This window comes from Myxocyprinus asiaticus, chromosome 4 (genome assembly GCF_019703515.2).
Source record: "Myxocyprinus asiaticus isolate MX2 ecotype Aquarium Trade chromosome 4, UBuf_Myxa_2, whole genome shotgun sequence".
NCBI lineage: Eukaryota > Metazoa > Chordata > Actinopteri > Cypriniformes > Catostomidae > Myxocyprinus > Myxocyprinus asiaticus.
In genome coordinates this window covers 55,070,970-55,092,475 of record NC_059347.1, presented here as the reverse complement: position 1 = coordinate 55,092,475, position 21,506 = coordinate 55,070,970, and the positions used below count along the sequence as shown (strand labels likewise).

Here is a 21,506-nt window from a genome sequence, read left to right as displayed (position 1 = left end):
AGAGCTGCCTTGCTGTCTACTCTCTACATAGGCTTCTACCTTCTAAGCAGGGCCGTTTCTAGCTATAAGCGGTCTAAGCTGATGCTTCAGGCCCCTGAGCCACTAGGGTGGTTTATTTTGTATATATATATATATATATATATATATATATATATATATATTTCACCGATCAGCCACAACATTAAAACCACCTGCCTAATATTGTGTAGATCCCAGTCGTGCTGCCAAAACAGCATCAACCCACATCTCAGAATAGTATTCTGAGATGCTGTTCTTCTCACCACAATTGCACAGTGTGGTTATCTGAATTACCGTAGACTTTGTCAGTTCGAACCAATCTGGCCATTCTCTGTTGACTTCTCTAATCAACAAGGCATTTCCATCCACAGAACTGCAGCTCACTGAATGTTTTTTGTTTTTGGCACCATTTGGAGTAAATTCTAGAGACTGTTGTGTGTGTGTAACACAGGTTATGGATGGGAAAGGAGGAGGCGGGAACCGGCTGAACAGTCAAAATAATATTTAATTTAAACAAAAAGACACAAACACAAACACAAACACACATGGCAGCTGCATGTGGCTCTCTCTCTCCTGAACTGCTGCGTTCTACCGCATTTATCCCTCTCCTCAGCTGATTAGCCCAACTGGGGGCAGGGTGTGCATAGTCTGGCCCGGCCCCGCCCTCCTCCTCGTCACAGTGTCAAAATCCCAGGAGATCAGCAGTTACAGAAATACTCAAACCAGCCCACCTGGTACCAACAATCATCCATGCGGTTATCTAATCAGCCAATCATCTGGTAGCAGTGCACTGCATAAAATCATGCAGATACGGGTCAGGAGCTTCAGTTAATGTTTACATCAACCATCAGAATGGGGAAAATGTGATCTCAGTGATTTGGACCACAGCATGATTGTTGGTGCCAAACGGGCTGGTTTGAGTATTTCTGTAACTGGTGATCTCCTGGGATTTTCACACACAACAGTCTCTAGAATTTACTCAGAATGGTGCCAAAAACAAAAAACATCCAGTGAGCAGCAGTTCTGTGGACGGAAATGCCATGTTGATGAGAGAGGTCAACAGAGAATGGCCAGACTGGTTCGAACTGACAAAGTCTACGGTAACTCAGATAACCGCTCTGTACAATTGTGGTGAGAAGAATAGCATCTCAGAATGCTATTCTGAGATGCAGGTTGGCGCTGTTTTGGCAGCACGAGGGGGACCTACACAATATTAGGCAGGTGGTTTTAATGTTGTGGCTGATCAGTATATATATATATATATATATATATATATATACATACATATATATATATATATATTAAAAGCTGTGAGTAAGACTCAGGCAGCTGTTATGGAACAATTAGACAGTTGTGGCCCGAGAGGCAAGGGAAAATGTAACTGCAAGGAGAGAGTTTTAGCTAGGGCTTTTCGTCATCATCATGAATCGAACCTTCAAGTCGGGAGCAGAAAAAAGAAAAAGGAAAAGAAGGAGAAATGCAGCCAGACCAGCGGTAAGTAATGAATGTCAGCTTTAAATTGCAACAAGTTAGCTAATGTTTTGCAGTTGTGTCCTGTTATTATATAGTTATTATTTGTTATTTGTAGTCATTTATTGTTAATTTGTACAGTTATTTATTGTTAATTTATTGTTAATTTTTGCGTTTTGTATAGTTGGCTAAATATATCCCAATTTTAAGGTAAAATATTCAAATTTGTTGAAGACTGTATTGTGGTGTCATTCATGGGTGGGCCTAAATCACTCCAAGTAGGATTTTACTTAGGGCCCCAAGTGGGCCCCCATATGCTCAGAAACAGCCCTGCTTACAGGCAGCATTCTTATTGATTTGAGATGATCTATGTACATAGGCAGCAACTTCAAAAATGGTTAATCACGCCACACAAAAAGCACTCAGCAGAAGAATCATCATTATAAAACAGCTCATTCATTCACAGAACCAGTCTGCGTAGTTACTGAATTTAAAATCAGATTCACTCAATACTTTCACTCATATTTGACTCGATTTAACCAAGAACTGAAATTGTGTTATGTTGTACATTGAGAGACAGCTGTTCATATGACAATGTTCATAATATATATGTAACCGCTCCTTCTCGGCCCGCTCCGAGCGGGATTCAAACCGGCGTCAGCTGGCATGGGAGGCGGGTGCACTAACAAGGAGGTAGTGCACCTCTTGAGGCCAGGGGAGTGAGGTTTACACATACTGTACCACAAAGCTGGCTCCAGTTGCATATACAGTATATAACAAAATATCGGATATGGTATAATATAGTAAGGATTAATTATTTTGAGCTTACTCAAAAGTACCTAATCAAAAGCATTTTAATTCCTTATGATTCCCATCCCAACTTATCTGTGAAGGATGTATGTGATGCTGCCTATCTTTGAAGGCAGCATCATTTTGCTGCCTACCTTTAGGCCTTGCATCTGGATCACACCTTTTATGTCTTTTTTTTTGTCAGGTTTTGCTGAGTTTGAGAGTAACTAAGATGTGGCATTCACATAAAAAAAAGAATATATATATATATATATATATATATATATATATTTAAAATCAACATTTAAAATGCATTGCATAATGTATTACACTGAATCCTGTATAACTCACTTCGGTGTCTGTGCATCATCTACTCTGTTTCCCAGCTGAAACTCATGAGATTTGCTGCGGTGTAGGGCCGTGAACCCCGGCAGAAGGTGGATGAGCTTCCGGCTAGCCGGCGGTGGAGTTCCAGGGGCCTTAATTTTATTCCTGCGCCTGACCTGCGGCGTTCCTGGAGGGGTCATGGTGTTCACTACTAAGGGAGTCCGCGGAGGGGTGCTGGCGAAGTGTCTTTGTCTTGGGGATGGAGGGAGAGAGTGATGTCCTATATCCAGAGGGGAAGGAAAGAGGCCGGAGTGAGGGTCCACGTTTAGGCGATCTGCCTGGGACTGTGGGTGAGGGGAGTAGAAAGGGGGTGCCAGTGCCTGTGGGCTCTGGCACAAGTGCTGGCTGTAGCGGGAGTGCAATTTGGGGCTCTGGGAGAGCTGGAGGCGGACCCATTGACTGTGGTCTGCTGGCCCCACTGGGGTGTTCTCTTTACCCGACTCAGAAGTGGGCCACTGAATGGACCAGTCCTGCTTGGACAGGTTACCACTGGATCCTGTGGACAGATTGTGGGTTTAAAATATACAAAAATAAAACAAGGTACAGCATAAGGTAGAAAAGGAACAAGATGCTGAAGAGAAGAGAAGAGAAGAGAAGAGAAGAGAAGAGGTGAAAATGAGTTTAATACCAAGTGCCAGATAAGGGATGTCAACAGTGAAGAGAACTCAGACAGCATCTATCATGGCAAACAGACAGAGAAAGATGAAAGGGAAATGCATGACTTAGTGTAAAGTGAATTTGAAATGTATGATCACTAAAGCAGACATACGAGAATGATGAAAACAGACAGACTTCAAAAAGAAAAGGAAGAAACAACTGATGGCGCCTCACCTCCATTATTGTGTAATTTGTCGTCCTCAAGTTGGTCTTAAAAGAAGAAAACATAATACATATCACTTACTACTACATATTCAAATACAAATACATATTTAGTATATTTACCTAAATATTAAAAAGTACCTTTCTAAATAAAATATTTCTGTAATGAAGAAATTAAAGGAATATTCTGGGTTAAATAAAACTCAAACACTTGTGACATGCTGTCGATTAACAAATTACCATTTAAAATAATAATGCTGACTTTCCATGGAAATAAACAGGTGTCAACGGAACTTAATGTAGGCTATATTTAATACAGAATATTTATAAATAATTTTAAACAAAATGGATCTCTAATGATAAGTTAAACAACTTTCAATTTTTTTTTTTTTTTTATGCATTTTAGTTCAAAGTCCATTCTATAAGTATCATTTTCATATAATTTGTCAAATGTATCAGATTATATTCGTATTTAAGGTAATTTCTCCCATATTCACTTTTCAGACCATGATTTTGACTTGTAGTTTTTTATTTTTTTGTGTGATTGGACTTCTCTGTATCATCAAGATGGCGCCGCGGATGGCCGCCTCGGTGTGTAGCTCTTCAGTTCTTTTGTTGTTTTTGTGTGTTTGTCCTGTGTTTAGTAATATTTTTCCAGTCAGAACATTCGGCAGCATATACCAGACAACCTTTTCCCGGTTTTTGAATATTCAGACGTTTTGCTGGACATTTTAGTGGCGCAGCTGTGTTGTTTAAATGCGCTATGAGATGCAGGCGAGGGAGATGAGCAGGTGCGCTGGTCAGGCTCCATCGGCGTGGATTTCGAACAGCGCTGCCGAGCATTCATCTAGCAAATCTCCACTCTCTTCCTAACAAAATGGATGAACTACATCTCACCCGTACAAACAAGGACTTTTCAAACTCTGCTGCCTTGTGCTTCACAGAAACCTGGCTGAGTGAATCCATTCCGGACAACGCTTTACATCTGCCGGGCTTTCAGCTGTTCAGAGTGAATAGCATCGCGGAGTTAACGGGAAAACGAGAGGCGGTGGAACATGCTTTTACATCAATGAAAGTTGGTGTACAGATGTAACAACGTTAAAGAGGATGTGCTGTCCTAATTTGGAAGCGCTCTTGCAGCGGGAGTTTTCCTCATTTATTTTGGTGAGTGTGTATATCGTGCCAAATGCATGTTTGAATGCCGCGCTGCAACAGCTGGCTGATCAAATCAAAGACACAGAACAACAATACCCAGACTCAGTTATTATTATTCTTGGGGATTTTAACAAAGCAAATCTCACAAGTGAACTGCCCAAATACAAAGAGTACATTACATGCCCAATCAGAGACAGGAACATACTGGATCACTGCTACACAACAATAAAGGATGCATATCGCTCTGTCCCTAGAGCAGCTTTGGGACTCTCTGATCACTGTCTGGTTCATCTTCTTCCAACCTACAGGCAGAAATTAAAATCAACCAAGCCAGTAGTAAGGACTGTAAAGAGATGGACCAATGAAACAGAGCGGGAATTACAAGCCTGCTTCGATTGCACGGATTGGAGTGTTTTTGAGGCTGCAGCCACAGACCTGGACGAGCTCACAGATACTGTTACATATCAGTTTCTGTGAGGATATGTGCATTCCTACTAGGACTTATTTAAAGTTCAACAATGACAAACCATTGTTTACAGCAGAGCTCAGGCAGCTTCGTCAGGCCAAAGAGGATGCTTACAGGGGTGGGGATAAAGTCTTGTACAATCAGGCCAGGAACACACTGAACCAGGAAATCAGAGTGGCTAAAAGAAGATACTCTGAGAAGCTGGAAAACAAGTTTTCAGCTAATGACTCTGCATCAGTGTGGAGTGGCATGAAACAACTCACAAATTACAGGACTCCTACCCCCAACCCTGTGGTGGACCAACAACTGGCTGACAACCTGAATGTGTTCTACTGCAGATTTGAAAGGCCCAATCTCACACCCCACACCCAATCTGACCTTCACTTCACACAAACACCAACACCTCCTGCAACACCCCTCCTGCTACTCAACCTGCACTTAAGATCTGTGAAGATGATGTGAGCCACTTCTTTCGGAAACAAAAGACGAGGGAAGCTTCAGGCCCAGATGGCGTCTCACCAGCGTGTCTTCGATCCTGTGCTAACCAGCTGGCCCCCATCTTCACACAGATCTTCAATAGATCACTGGAGCAGTGTGAAGTCCTATGCTGCTTCAAACGCTCAATCATTATTCCTGTCCCAAAGACACCAAAATCACAGGACTTAATGACTACAGACCTTTCGCCCTGACGTCTGTGGTCATGAAATCATATGAGAGACTGGTGTTGGCCCACCTGAAGAACATCACTGGACCCTTTCTAGATCCCCTTCAATTTGCTTATCGAGCAAACAGGTCTGTGGATGATGCAGTCAACATGGGATTGCATCATATCCTGCAACCTCTGGATAGACCAGGGACATATGCAAGGATCCTTTTTGTGGACTTCAGATCGGCTTTCAACACCATCATCCCAGCTATACTCCAGAATAAATTACACCAACTCTCTGTTCCCATGTCTATCTGTCAGTGGATTACCAGCTTTCTGATGGACAGGCAGCAGCTTGTGAGACAGGGGAAACTCACTTCCAGCACCTGTACAATCAGCACTGGTGCTCCCCAGGGATGTGTGCTCTCCCCACTACTCTTCTCCCTCTACACCAATGACTGCATTGTCAAGGACCCCTCTGTCAAGCTCCTGAAGTTTGCAGATGACACCACTGTCATCGGCCTCATCCGAGATGACGATGAGTCTGCATACAGAAGGGAAGTTGAACAGCTGGCTGTCTGGTGCAGTCAAAACAACCTTAAGCTGAACACGCTCAAAACGGTGGAGATGATTGTGGACTTTAGGAGGAACACCACAACATTGACCCTCCTCACCATTCTAAACAGCACTGTGGCAGCAGTGGAGTCATTCATGTTCCTGGACACTACCATCTCACAGGACCTGAAGTGGGAGACACACATTGACTCCATTGTGAAAAAGGCCCAGCAGAGGTTGTACTTCCTTCCCCAGTTGTTTAAGTTCAGCCTGCCACAGGCGCTGCTGATACAGTTCTACTCAGCGGTCATTGAGTCTGTCCTCTGCACTTCAATAACTGTCTGGTTTGGTTCAGTTCCGAAATCAGACATCAGAAGACTACAAAGGACAATTTGGACTGCTGAGAGGATTATTGGTTGCCCCCTGCTCCCCCCCCCCCCCCCCCTTTCAAAAAACTATACACTTCCAGAGTGAGGAAATGGAAAAATCACTCTGGACCCCACTCACCCTGCCCAGTACCTTTTTGAACTGTTGCCTTCTGGCCGACACTTCAGAGCTCTGAGCACCAGAACCGTCAGGCACAGGAACAGTTTTTTCCCTCAGGCTATCCATCTCACAAACAGTTAAATTGACCCATTGAGCAATAACTATGTGCAATACACAGTTTAGTCTTTTTTATATTTATCCAACACATCCAACCTCTTCTGCCATTTCATTCCTCTAAAAAAAAAAAAAAAAAAAATTGCACTGTACATAACAGATTTGTATTTTGCACTGTACATAACAAATAACAGATTTTTATTAGATTTGCACTACATATGTGTATGTGTGTGTGTATGTACGTATGTGTATAATTATTTTTTATTTTTTATTATTATCTGTCTTGCTGCTGTTTTTGTATTGTTTTTGTATTGTTGTAAACTGGAAGCTCCTGTCACCAAGACAAATTCCTTGTGTGTGTAAGCATACTTGGCAATAAAGCTGATTCTGATTCCGATTCTGAAAATATATCAGATTATATTCGTATTTAAGGTAATTTCTCCCATATTCACTTTTCAGACCAATTTTTTAGTGTGATTGGACTTCTTATTTAACCCTCTATGAATCTGTCATTTGGACTCTAATCCCCATTATAATGGAATCACCCACACCATACATGCAGAAGAAATAGTGACAGGGAAAGTAAAAGATAATTTTTCTCTCTCTATGAAATGGCACAAACACAAAGCACTTAGTGAACTTTATGTTTTAGTGATCCACCTTTTGTCCCGCAGGATGAGAAACCTACATCATGCTGTCTTTTTAATATTCCCTCCATCTCTCTTTCCACTCTCTTTCACATGAGTGCTGTTCTGCTTTGAAATTAAAGGGATAGTTCACCCCAAAATTTAAATCCTGTGATTATTTACTCACCTTCCTGTCATTCCAAACCCATACAACTTCTTTTTTTTCCCCATGGAACACAAAAGGTGAATTTCTGAAGAATATCCCGGCCTCTCATTTCTTTATAATGAAGTGTGAATGTCGATTGGTGCTGTCAGGCTCCACATTGCCCTATGTTCCAAGTCTTCTAGCTTTCCTTGGCATGCTCACAAGAGAAGTGATGTCTGATTCATTAACGAATCACTTTTTTGAGTCAGATTTTTTTAAAGAATCTATTAATCCAGTTCACAAAACCATTTATAATTCCAGAATAATTCCTGAATAAAACCAGAATAATTCATTCACAAATCTGTTCCGGTTCTGGAGTTCAATTCACTGACTCACTAGTTAACAGCTCATTAGAGGGGAAGGTTATCAGTAAATAACAACTTAATTTTGGTCTGTTCCAAAAACAAATATATGGCTTCAAAAGGCCTGGAATACAGTGGATGGACATCTTTTTTTATTTAAGATGCTTTTGTGTCATTTTTCAAGATTGAATGATCCAGTCCCCATTCATTGTAACTGCATGGAAAAGAGCAGCCAGTGCATTACTCAAACTTTCTCCTTCTGTGTTCCACAGAAGAAAGTCCTATGAGGTTGGAATGACATGAGGCTGAATAAATAATAACAGAATTAACATTTTTGTGTGAACTATTGCCTTAAACTCTGCATTACTGTGAACATACAGAACTAACATATTGTCATTAAACATGTCTAAAGTCTGGAGTTTGTGGAGTTCTTTCCGGTTTAACCTGGTTTATATTATGCATTTTCAGGAAAAGACTGAAAAAGTACGCTGAAATTAAATGCTAGAGTAACATGAAATTTCTTCTTCTCTGGGAGAGCAGATATGCAGCTGTGATCTGATTGATGTCATCTTTATTTAGAACAGCTAAAAGACAGGAGGACAAATGGAAGCCCAGACACAGTGAAATGTGCTACAGGACATCAATCCTTTTTCAAACTGGTCAAATAGGTTTATTGTAAAAATAGTTAAATTTCATTTAAAAGGGAAAGTTCACCCATGACTTTCTTTCTTCAGCAGAGCACAAATGAAGATTACTAGAAGAATATCTCAGCTCTGTTGGTATTCACAATGCAAGTGAATGGTGACCAGAACTCAGAAGGTCCAAAAAGCACATAAAGGGAGCATAACAGTACTCCATAAGTCTCCATATCTTCTTAAGTGATATGATAGGTGTGGGTGAGAAACAGATCCTTTTTTACTTTTTTACTGTAAATCTACATTTTCACTTTCACTTCTACTTTTTGGTGTGGAAGTGACTTTGACTTTTACATTCAAAAGGTAAAACGTGGAGATTTATCATTAAAAAAGGACTTAAATATTGATCTGTTTCTCACCCACACCTATCATATTACTTCTGAAGACATGGATTTAACCACTGGAGTCATATGGATTACTTTTATGCTGCCTTTATGGACTTTCTGAGTTCTGGTCACCATTCACTTGCATTGTGAGCACAACAGGACTGAGATATTCTTCTAAAAAGCTTTGTTTGTGTTCTGCAGAAGAAGTTGCATTCTCAGAATTCCTGCAAGGGGTGCTACATCTGGCATTAGGATAAATCCTCTTCTACGGTCCGTTTCCTCTTTTAAGTCTACTACTTTCATGTGAGCGCCAGTTTGAAGAGAATCTTATTGAGCAAGTTAAAGCTGATATGTTTACAGTAAGCTACATGAATGATAACACATCAGATTCTCAATCTATTTATTCATAGAGAACGTATGTTAACAAATTGAATTAATAGAAGTATTTGAATAAAAGCATGACACAATATGGTCCAGTATTTTATATTGTAAAATGTAAAAACATGCCCTGAAAATCAAATCCAGGGGGCAATTTTTGCCCTTTATTGAAAAAGATAATTTCTGACACTGGTTTCAGGCCTATTTCACATTAAATACATGTTTACAAAATGCATGTTAAGATTTAAAATACAATTCCATTGTAGATACAGTAGAATGGCACAATCTGAAAATATTCTTAACAAAAAGTGTACACTGATCCATTCCTGAGGCTGCTACACATGCAACATCAATAATAATGGAGCCGTTATGGAACCCACAATACACACTCCAGAAACTCTAAACATGAACAAACAACGCTGAGGGCTTGTGGTTTTCACCTGGTCTGTGGCTTAGTGGGCACAGTGTCCTACACTCAACTAAGGCCAAGGGTCCTTGACAACCCAGCACCCCTCACACCCTTACAAGACATATTTGCTTCTGGGGACACACTTCCACTATTTGAGCATGATGGGAGATAAGTGTTTGCCACTCCTAAGGAGGGGTCCAGTGGTCACAGCTGGAGGACACTTCTCACAGTCCTCACATGGCCTGGAAAATGCTCAGATGAGCATTTTTAATTACAAGCGAGATGACAAACAAGCTACTTGAAGTTTTAAAGTTCCAGACATGGCTACTGCTTGACCCGCCAGGAGTTATGTGAAGTCTGTGATGTCAAGCACCTTACACTTTTGAGAAATCGCTAACTGGCTAGTTGATAAGTTTATCTGACGACTTTGTATGGCCCCAGAGGAACATTAAACTACATTCTGCTCTTCCTTTCATATAATTTGTGGGGTCTGACAAAACCAAACCTGTTCTCATTGAATCATGTAACTATAACTACATTTTTTGAAAATAACATGTACGTGGCTCATTCGTCTCGCTGCAGTTTCTTGGTGAAATAAACAGTAAAGGCGCTAAAACAAGAATTACTTTTATTTCCTTTCACAAAATCAGAAATAAACTAGCAGATTATCAGTTCATAAACACTTATTTTTTTGCACTGTTCTTTACAAAATACTATCTTAGGACATCTAAACACTTTTACTATAGCGCAATTTAAAAACCAACAACATTTAAAAGCTTGTTTGGGCACGATAAAACTGCACAAAATGACGTGGTTGCTTCAGCAATTGCGTTCTTCATCTCAAAATTGCTTTTTATGACACTATCGGTTAGGTTTAGGCTGTGTTAAGGTTAAGGGTAGGGAAGTAGGTTTTGTTGACTTAAACTCAATAGAGCATTCATCTAAAGTCTTATCTGTTTGGGAGAACATTTACCTTGCTTTTAGCGCCACTTAGTGGACATTTCGTCTCGGAACTGGAGCCAAAATTGTCGCCACAGTCATGTCATTTTCATGAAATCAGGCTTGACAAATAAACAGTGTTTCACAGATACAATCAACCTAAATGTCTCAAAAGTGTGACATTAACCAGAGTCAATATTAGCCTGACCTGACTGTATCCTCTTAAGGAAACAGTTTACCCAATGAAATTATAATTCATCCATCATTTATTCATCTATTGCATCATGATCAGTCCATTGACATTAGTCAAACCTGGCACAACACATTTGAAAGCCACAGGTTTAAACGTTCGCAAGCATGAATTAGATATGCGAGCTCAGGTAGAGGAGGAGAAGATTTTCAGTAAATAACGACTTAAATTCTGGTTTGTTCCTCACTCAAAGCTATTATATGACTTCAGAAAACTTGGAATATAGCACACAAGTCAAATGGACTCTTAATGTTACTTTATTGGAGCTTGATAGTTTAAAATCACAGTTCACTTTCATTGCATAGGAAAGAGCAGTGTATTCATTCTACTTAACATCTCCTTTTGTGTTCTATGGATGAAAGCAAGCCATTCAAGTATGGAGGAACATGACGGTGAGTGAATAATGACAGAATTTTCATTTTTGGGTGAACAATCCCTCAAATGCACAGATATTGTGAATATACTGCAAAGATAAAAACAGATTTTGCTCCAAACGCCCCTGTTTTATATTATGTATTTGTTTTTGTTTTTGTCTATTGTCAATTTTCAACCTCAAGATTCACCTCTGTCTTGCTACAGAAAGGTGCAAATTAATCTGTCTGTTGTACAATAGATTGTGGCCTGGCTTCGGCTATCAATAATTCCTGTGTTTGTTCTTCTGAAATGATGAATGTATCTTATTACAAAAAAAAAAAAAACAGCAGATGTAAAAGATTTCATTCTTCATGATTGATCTCACTTGAAGATGTACATAGCCTGGTAAAAGTGTTATAAACATTCTTCCCCGGTAGAGTTTAATTATCACATGGTCACACTTTATATTAGGTGGCCTTAACTACTATGTACTAACATTAAGTACATACAAGACTATGCATTTACTGTGTAACTACATGTTGTTCTGCAAAATTCCCACATTTGCTGCTACTGAGGTTTAGGTACAGGTAGGTTTAGGAGTAAGGGTAGGGTTAGGGGTAAGAGTTAGGTTTTGGAGTAAGGGATGGGTTAGGGTTAGGGGTAAAGTTAACTACAAATGTAATTAAATGCAAGTACTTTAGATGTAATTACAATGCAACAACATGTATGTACATAATAAGTACTTAGTATCAAATGGTTAAATACATAGTAGTTAAGGCCACCTAATATAAAGTGGGTCTGGTCACATTTAATGTGGAACACAAAAGAAGATGTCAAGCATCATGTTAGCCTCAGTCACCATTCATTCTCTTGCATTTTATGGGAAAAGATGCAATGCAAGTGAATGGTGATTGAGACTAACAATTTGCCTAACATCTTTTTTTGTGTTCCACAGAAAAAAGAAAATCATGTGGGTTTGATGCAACATGAGGGTGAGTGAATGATAACAGAATTTTCATTTTTTGGGTGAACTATCTTTTTAGTGATATACTTTCTAAGCCAGAAAACGAAAGAAAGAATCAAAGTTGACTGATAATGATCCAGCAAATCCTAATGAGAACAAGTAAACATTTCTGAAACAATGCAATTACAGTCTTATCCATTGCCTGGCAACAGTGCCTTTCACAAAAATCACAAAGGAAGGCATAGATCCTTCCACTAGAATCTTAATCAACAATGTCATTATCACAAGACTATGTGTGATTATAAAGGGACACTTCCCTTTATAATCACAAAACAACTTGACAAAGGTGTCAAGACGATTCATTGCCACCATAGATTTTGAAACATTTAATCCAAAAACAACTAAACATTGCCATTTGATAATACATCTCTGGTGCATAATCTCTTTGCACAAACATAGTGAACACAAAACGAGTTAAACGGGTGACATTCTTTTTTTTTTTTTTTTTTTTGTGGTTCAGAGGCATGAGACGCTGCAGCGTTGCTATGGTTATTGATTGTTAATCATCACAATTGCGGGACTGACTCCTGTATTCCATATACACAAAGAATTAACATTTAGGGGATTCACTCCTGCAATACAAGGGATAGGTCACCCAAAAATGACATTTCTCTCATCATTTACTCACCCTCATGCCATCCCAGATGTGTATGACATTCTTTCTTCTGCAGAACACAAACAAAGATTTTTATACATTCTATACAATGCAAGTGAATGGTGATCAGACCTTTGTAGCTCCAAAAATCACAAAAAGGAAACATAAAAGTAATCCATATGACTCCAGTGTTTAAATCCATATCTTCAGAAGCAATATAATAGGTGTGGGAGAGAAACAGAACAATATTGAAGTCCTTTTTACTCTAAATCTCCACTTTAACTTTCACTTTCAGATGTGAAAGTGAAATTAAAGAGGCACCACGTGTGACTTACAGATGTACAAATGAAAGTAGAGATTTGGAGTAAAAAAAAACACTTACATTTTGATTTGTTTCTCACCCACACCTATTGTATCACTTCTGAAGATATGGATTTAAACAGATATGGAAGATATTGGAGCCTTAAGGATTACTTCTATGTTTCCTTTATATGATTTTTGGAGCTACAAATGTCTGATCACCATTCACTTGCTTTGTGAGAACACATGGAGCTGAAATATTCTTCTAAAAATCTAAATTTGTGTTCTGCAGAAGAAAGAAAGTATTACACATCTGGGATGGCATGAGGGTGAGTAAATGATGAGAGCATTTTAATGTTGAGGTGAACTATCCCTTTAAATACGGTTGTCACTTCCAAAACTTTAGTGTGTACATGGCCCTAATGCAGTTAATTTGGTTGTAGAATGCGGTTGTCACTCCCGTATTTTATCGAACTGTGTGTGTACAGAACAGGATTGAGCACTAAAAGGTGAACTGACAACCGAATTTAGCTGTAGTGTATATGTGACCACAGTTTGAAAAAGTGATAACTGCATTCTACAACCAAATTTACTCCCAAAATATTTAGGTAATGACAACCTCATTTTCATAAATTCCACATAGTGTGTGCGGAACCAAACTGAACAAAATTGTTAATGACGAGATCAGTAGCGTGTGTGAGATGTGTCCGTCTTCTCCTGGTGTAAATCACACAAACAGAGCAATGTGTCTTCATTCATTCATATATTCCAGTCTCTCTCACCACTGTAGTTTCTCTCATAAGCCCTGCGGTATCGGGGTGACCCGTAGATCCCAGAGCACAGCTGTTTAACAACACGCGCATAAACAAAACACAGTAATTCTGTTGACAGCAGCTAACTAAACATTGCCGGATGATTATATGGATGATTATACATCTCTGGTGGATAATCTCTTTGCTTAAAAACAGCGAACACAAAACAGGTTAAACTGGTGGGATTCATGTTTCACAGGCACTCCTGAAATACACTTTGTAGTGTGTATATAGCCTCTAAAACGTCTTAGCGCAATAATCTATTTCTCAGGAAAATAGCAAATTGTGTTTGCGCCACTTCATTAACGTACAATACACCCACAGTTTGCGCGCATACACCCATAGATAGTGCAAAAACCCAGCCCCACTTGTGCTTTACGCTTGTATGAAAATTGCACTTAGAAGTAGCGCTCTCATGAAAAGTAGATAAGACGTAGTGCATGGTCGTTGCACGTAGCGCTGAGCTTCGCACGCTTAAAAAAATAGAGCCCTAAATGTTAAGGTTTGGGTACATTGTGTATGCCTTTTAATGAAAATAACCACCTTTTCAAGTATATTAGTACAATATGTGTGGCAAAAGGTCTCCAGAAATTGTTTTTTTATTTCTAAAGCTGCTTTGCTTTTGTTAGCAACTGAATAAACATCCCTTTTAACACTAATAAGGAAGATAAGCATCATTTAGCATGAGAAAGCTTGCAAATGGAGAACTGTGGGTAAAATAAGGTCACAATTAGAATCCCGAGTATGACTCATCACCAAACCAACAGACTCATAAAGACATATTTGAGCGGACCACTACTGTAAGGTATTTATATCTGTGATCAAAAAATTTAGGCATTTGGAGGAAATATGCACAATTAAACTAGACTGTAAAAAAAAAACAAATTAGTCAGCTAACCCAGAAATGCACTTCAAGTGTGCTTCCTTTCGGGTGGCCGTCTTGGGCCCCCCTCTCTCCCCGGGCCCCAGTGTGGCTGCACACCCTGCACTGCCTGTAGTTACGCCACTGAATCTGACTACAAAAGGTTTCACTGACAAAAGTACATTTTAATGGTCAGATCAGAAACAAATAGCTCCTTAAGGTAACAACTGTATACTTTTTACAGTGTGATTTCCACCTTCAGCAGGTTCTGGAGATTCTGAATCTAAAATCCCTGTAGATTAAGAGTGATTCATTTGCGTTAGTTTGCCTACAAGGACACCCAGTTTAATTTGATTATTTATTTGCTCTGGAGAGCAGAGAGGTGTGAGGTCTCATTCTCACTAAATATAACAAATTCAGTTTAGTCCAACACCATTGCCTCTTCCCTCATATTCCAGAAGCTCTTTTGATGAGGCCTTTACTTATACAGTATGTTCATACCTTTCCAAGATGCCCATTAGTAGTTGCAGACCCAGACAGTGAGAAAGAGAGAGAAAAAAAGAGAGAAAATGAGAGGGCTGGAAACAGATGTTGAGATGAAGGAGCAAAGATTGCAGGTTAGTGAGGAGAGTGAGCTAGGTAATATAGCAAAACTATTGTATATACTTTCATATTTTTTAGCTTTTGGATTATCTTTGATATACAGTATATCTCAATATGTATGTATTATGGCAATGTTATTTATGTAAAATGTGATCTTTTTTCTTCTAAATGCCGATAATTTTGACTAGGGGTGCACCGATTGGCCACCGATCAAAATCTGATCTTCGACTTCAATCTGTGATCGGCGATCAGCCAATCATGCCTAGATTTAGGGATGATTTTTTTTGCAGCACACAGTGAATCACACATACTGCTACTCTAATGAATGAGTGCTTTCCCTTGACTGCATCCGACTGTTTTTTAAAAATGTGTATGAATTACACATGTATGAATATTAAGTTGCCTATTTTCTAGAGTCATTACGGTAGTAATTCTGACTCGGTGTGCAGTGAGCACCAGTGCTGGGTAAGTTACTCTAAAAAAGTAATTAATGACTAACTACTAATTACATCTTCTTCAGTGTAATTAGATTACTGTACTAATTACTCTTTCTGAAAAGTAATTGCATTACTACTAATTACTTTCTAAAACCCTGATCAACCTCGACCAGATGAAAAACACAAGGATAGACATGAAACTGTTCTTTTAATTCTTTCAAATAAATCAAATAAAATCAAATAATTATTAATGAACTGGCCAAAGAATTTAAGGGGGCTGCATTAAATTAGAAAACATACATTTTAACATTAGACGTTAAATTACTATATTATTTTTATATAGAATTCAGTGGCGAATTCTCAGTGCCAGCAAAGCCTTCTCTGCTGGCCTAACATGCCAAATAAATAAATATATTTCATCCTTTCACCTTTTTGCCTATGTATTTTTAATCGCTTTCCACTCTTAATTAATCTACAAACAAATAGAGAAAAACGAAAAGTTTATCCAGTCAGAATGTATTCCTTGATGCTTACAAGCAAAGTGTGACAACTGTTTCACAAATCACATGCCCGAAGCAGCGCGTGAGTATGAGCTCCACCCCCTCAGGCCTTCAGAATTTACACAGAATCCCTCAATGGTGCAAATGAATGAGCAACTAAAGTCAGATTGTAAGATTCATCAGCCAATCAGATTGATTTATTTGTTCTTGGTGGGTGTGATCTTTAGGATATGTCCTGGTCGAGGCCATCTAGCTGGCCTTGAGTGACGCAATCACGCTTTAAGTGATGTAATTTGAAAGCAAAGAGCGCCAGATTTTGCTGACGAGTCGACTGTCATTACTACCGCTATCGCCATTGAGAAAGAGATCCTTATGGATTTACAAACCTGAGATGTTCTGCATGACCGTGTGATTGCTTAATTTGTTAAACAGGAAAGGAGGACTGATTTTCACTTCAAGCAAATTGGTAAGTGCTTTTTGCATTGTTATAGCAACATCAGCAGTTTTCTAAGTGTAAATTAGGCTGCTGGAGCATTCAGTGACGGATCAAGTTTTGAAAAGTAGTGCTGCGTTCCATTCAACTCGGAAAGTCGGATTTTACAACTTCCTATTAGGAAAAGTGCAATGGAATGCATCTTTAAGTCAGAATTACATCTTGTAGGCTTGTGCAGAAATTCTCAACTCCGATTTCGCCGAGATGCAGGGGCATGATGTCACACAAACAAGTCGACACTCGGGGAGATATACAAAGTAAGTGATAAACATTCACTTTATTAAGTAATGTCGATAAATGAGTTCGTTTCCACATTACATGATACTAAAGCTTGTTTAACAAACGCCTGCAGAAACAGGTGTATAAAACATTATTATCTCTTTTGATAATCGTAAACCTGAAGCACAAATGCCAGTGCTGCAGCATTGTTTATCAATTGGGTTGCTAGGAGACATCTCTAATGAGAGTCAAACCCCTGCTGTAATTAAATTACTAAAAAAATTAAGAGTAATCCCTTACTTTACTTTTTTCAATGAAAAATTAATTTAATTACAGTAATTAATTACTTAGTAATGCATTACACCCAACACTGGTGAGCACGGAGAGGATAAAGATACTGCAAACGGGTATAAAAACGAATTAAACAACAAATAAACACGCGTATACAAATCTGAGTATACTTGATGAACACGTATGCGATAGAGACTGTTTGCGTGATCACTTTCAGCTTTAAGCTGCCCTTTCAGGGTCTCCAACATTCACATACGTCATACGTCATTTTCTCCCCCTAGTGGCAGTCGTGATGAATTGTCATTTTGCTCGCAATGGATTTTGTTCGTTGAAGGAGAAGCTATCAAATGTTTACCTCAAAATGACATTACTGTGTGTGATTTTGTTGAGCAGATGAATGAATTCAATAAAATTCAGGATTAATATCACTCACAGTATTTATTATTAATAGAATTATTTATCACTATTACAGTTTTTATAGTTGATATTATGATAATACAACAACCCTAATTCAGCAAATATGAATCAGAAATTCATAGATGTGATTTTAAATATGTAGGTTTTGCGTGTGCAGAAATAAATGACACCTGTACACATTTAATCACATGTTTACTGTAATTCCAAAAGCTTTTTGTGATATTTGCAAATGTAAACAATAATTTCTGATTTGTCCAAAATACAGAAGTAACAGGTGTTTAGAAAAAATTTAGGACAAAACCTATTGATATTTCTCACTTCGCGCTGCTAGTTTTGCATGAATACATCACTTCCGGTCGGGCGGTCGCATATGGTCTAGTCGCACAAGCTGAAATATTTTAATGCAGCCAAGACTCAAATCGGTTCCGAAAATGTCACAGCCGGAGACGGGCAGAACCTCACACAGCACCCGACTCTCCATTCACTCATCCCAACGATATTCTGAGGATCCCAATTTAAATCCGATTAATTTTGGTCACAATACAACTAATCACAGCAATTACAATTTAACCTTTACGGCACAGCGTCTTCACGCATTTGCTTAAAAATTAGTGATTTGTGTTATAACAAAACGGCAAAGACAGTAAACAAAATGTTGATATTCATGATTTCTCACTGGAGCAGTTTTAGAGCTTGTAATGGATACAACTTTCTTATTTTTGAGCATATCTCTGCTGTGTGTGATGCTCTCATGGTTTTTACTGGTTGCCAGTATGTCACAATGACCTTTTGATATTGACAACAGAACTATTCATAACTGTTTCAAAACACATAAATGTTAGCAATTCACAATTAATGTAATTTTAATGTAATTTTGTTAACTTTATAAAAAGGTTCCATTCGTTAACATTAGTTAATGCATTAGGTATCATGAACAAACAATGAACAATATATTTTTACAGCATTAATTAATCGTAATGTTAGTTAATAAAAATACAATTGTTTTTATTGGTTTATATTGTTTTATTGTTAGTTCATGTCAGTCCATAGTGCATTAACTAATGTTAACTAATACAACTTTTGAGTTTAAAAACGTATTAGTATATGTTGTAACATTAAGTTTATGTTAACTAATGTTGTTAAATAATGTTAACAAATGGAACCTTTTTGTAAAGTGTTACTGTAATTTTACAGTGTGGGGCATAAACATATAACTGCAGCATATAACTTGCAAAAGTGTGGCAAAGGGCACTTTTTAGTGTTAAAAAATCGGAGATCAGTATCAGCCTCAAATTTCCTGATCTGTGCACCACTAATTTTGACCAAACAGACAATGTAGCTAAAGATTCTGAATGTTTAATGCAATAAATAATATAGATCCTTTTCACAGACCTAGATGATTCATTATTTAGCAGCGTAAGTCTAACAATCGTTTTTTATATATTAATTTTAGTGTAAATTTATAGCATTATACTGTGAAAAATAGTTACCACTGCTGTGATGACGTTTCTTACACAGCTCCTGAGAGAGTGACAGTAAATTTGACACCTATCTCTGTTCTGATTGCCGTAATCCAGTGCTCTCTATTTTATTTCCTCTTTTGGAAAGTTGTGGAAACGTAATAGTGGAGTTTTTCTTTTGCTTATGGAGCAAATGAGAATGTAAAAATCCATATGTTCTCCCTCTCCCCGCTATAGAGGTTTACCCTGCCATAGTTTAGTTTCGTGTTCCAAACCCAGAAATGTGAAAAGAGTTCATACAATAAACAGGGTTCCCACACTTTTAGACCAATTTATTCCATGACTGTTCTATGCCCTTTCCAGTCATTTGTGATTTCTGGATAAGACTTTTGAAGAATCATTTTGATTTAGATCAATTCGCTAATGAATCATTCAGACCGATTTGTGAACTAGTTTGAACAGTTCATTTAAAAGATCAGACTCAAGAGAAAACTCACTCACAAATCAGATGTTGTTATGGCTTGCAAGCATGTTTTAATTAACACAAACAAAAAATCTAGCCAATGAAATACAGTATTAACAGAAGAGTATAACTAGAAAACAGTATATCACAATTTCCATGATGTTTCCAGGCCTGGAAAATACCATTTTAGACTTTTTATTTGTATTTTATTTTATTTTTAATTTGATAAATGTAAGCAAAAAATAGTAAAAAAAATAAAATAAAAAAATAAAGGCATATTTTCCACATTTTGTAACTAAATGACATTCAATAATTTTCATTTATATGCAATATATATATATATATATATATATATATATATATAGTATATACAGCATATAGCAAAAACAGCAATATGTGAGTTTTGAATCGAGTCACATTGGAGAGCTTGAACTGAATCAAACTTACCACCAACTATATCACCATTTTCGCTGTTTTAATTATTTATGCATAATATTTTAAAAATATGAGTTCATAAGTTAATACGTATTTCTGTTTGTGTTTCTGTGACAGCTGCGAAAGCTGACACTGATATGTGAAAGATGTACAACAATGACCAATGAACCTTATTTTTAATTTGTTGAATGTTTCTGTGAAAAGTGTTTTAGAAAGTAACTTATAAGTAAAGTAATTTGTAATGTGATTACTTTTGGTGAAGTAATCAGTAAAGTTAAATGAATACAATTTTAGAGAAGTAATTACTAATTTGTAGTGGGTTAGATTTTTGAGTAACTTATTCAACACTGATAATAACCCTCTCATACTCGTTAACTTAATGGCCAAATAAAAAGCACATTAAAATCATCGCAATATTCACGATGATGCTTACTTTTATATTGCAAGCAAAATTATATTCATGATTATATAGTGATTCTTTATTATATCGCTCAGTTGTAGTGAGAGATAGAGAGACAAGTAGGCAAATCAGGGTTTTAATAAAGAAACCAGGGAACAAGGAGAGTACAAAGACTGTCGGAGAAAGAGAAATTGAAAGAGAAAACCCGAGATAAAGACAGGTGTGATTTCTAAATTATACACCACACTCCCCTGGCGGCTGGAATCCCCCACAGCCCCTCCGCACCACCTCTCCGTTGGACACTGAACAAACTCGTGCTGGGTCCTCAGCATACTACAAGCCTCTTAAAAGCTCGACAGCATCTTTAAGCTGTTCTTTAAACAAAGCAATCCAGGCTGATCATCCTTTCTGTGGTGCAACTGGTGGTTAATGCGCTCTCTGAACACTATCATAGCAGGGAATCCGTGTTTGAGGAAATTCAGACACTCCAGGGTGACTGCACTAACTCAATAGAGGAAAGATAGACAGGATGAGAGGGTACTGTAGAATTAGGGAAGAGCTTCAATGAGAACAAATTGCATTATATCTCATTACTTCAGAGATACCTGTTGTGACAATTGGACTACATGGGGGGAAAGCCTGTAAACAAACACTCAAATAGAACTAGCATTAACTCAAACAGAAGTTCAGCAAAAGAAAAACACAATGAGGCTTATGCGAAGTAGCTCTATTATATGTGATATAATTCACCAGCTAAAGAACATGCCAGAATTATTCTTTGTTTTGTTTTTTTCTAAGCCCTTATT

The 21,506-nt window shown here is 38.0% G+C and overlaps 1 protein-coding gene across 4 annotated transcripts in view; it reads right to left on the bottom strand.

The window, feature by feature from the left end:
• ksr2 (kinase suppressor of ras 2) overlaps positions 1-21,506 on the bottom strand; it is a 159,740-nt gene that overhangs the window by 115,704 nt on the left and 22,530 nt on the right. For all 4 annotated transcript variants that reach the window (XM_051692674.1, XM_051692665.1, XM_051692650.1 and 1 more), the window contains exons 4-5: positions 3,496-3,531; positions 2,629-3,160 (exon numbers count right to left, since the gene is read on the bottom strand). In XM_051692674.1, the coding sequence (XP_051548634.1) occupies positions 2,629-3,160; positions 3,496-3,531 (568 nt within the window). The remainder of the gene's footprint in view (positions 1-2,628; positions 3,161-3,495; positions 3,532-21,506) is intronic.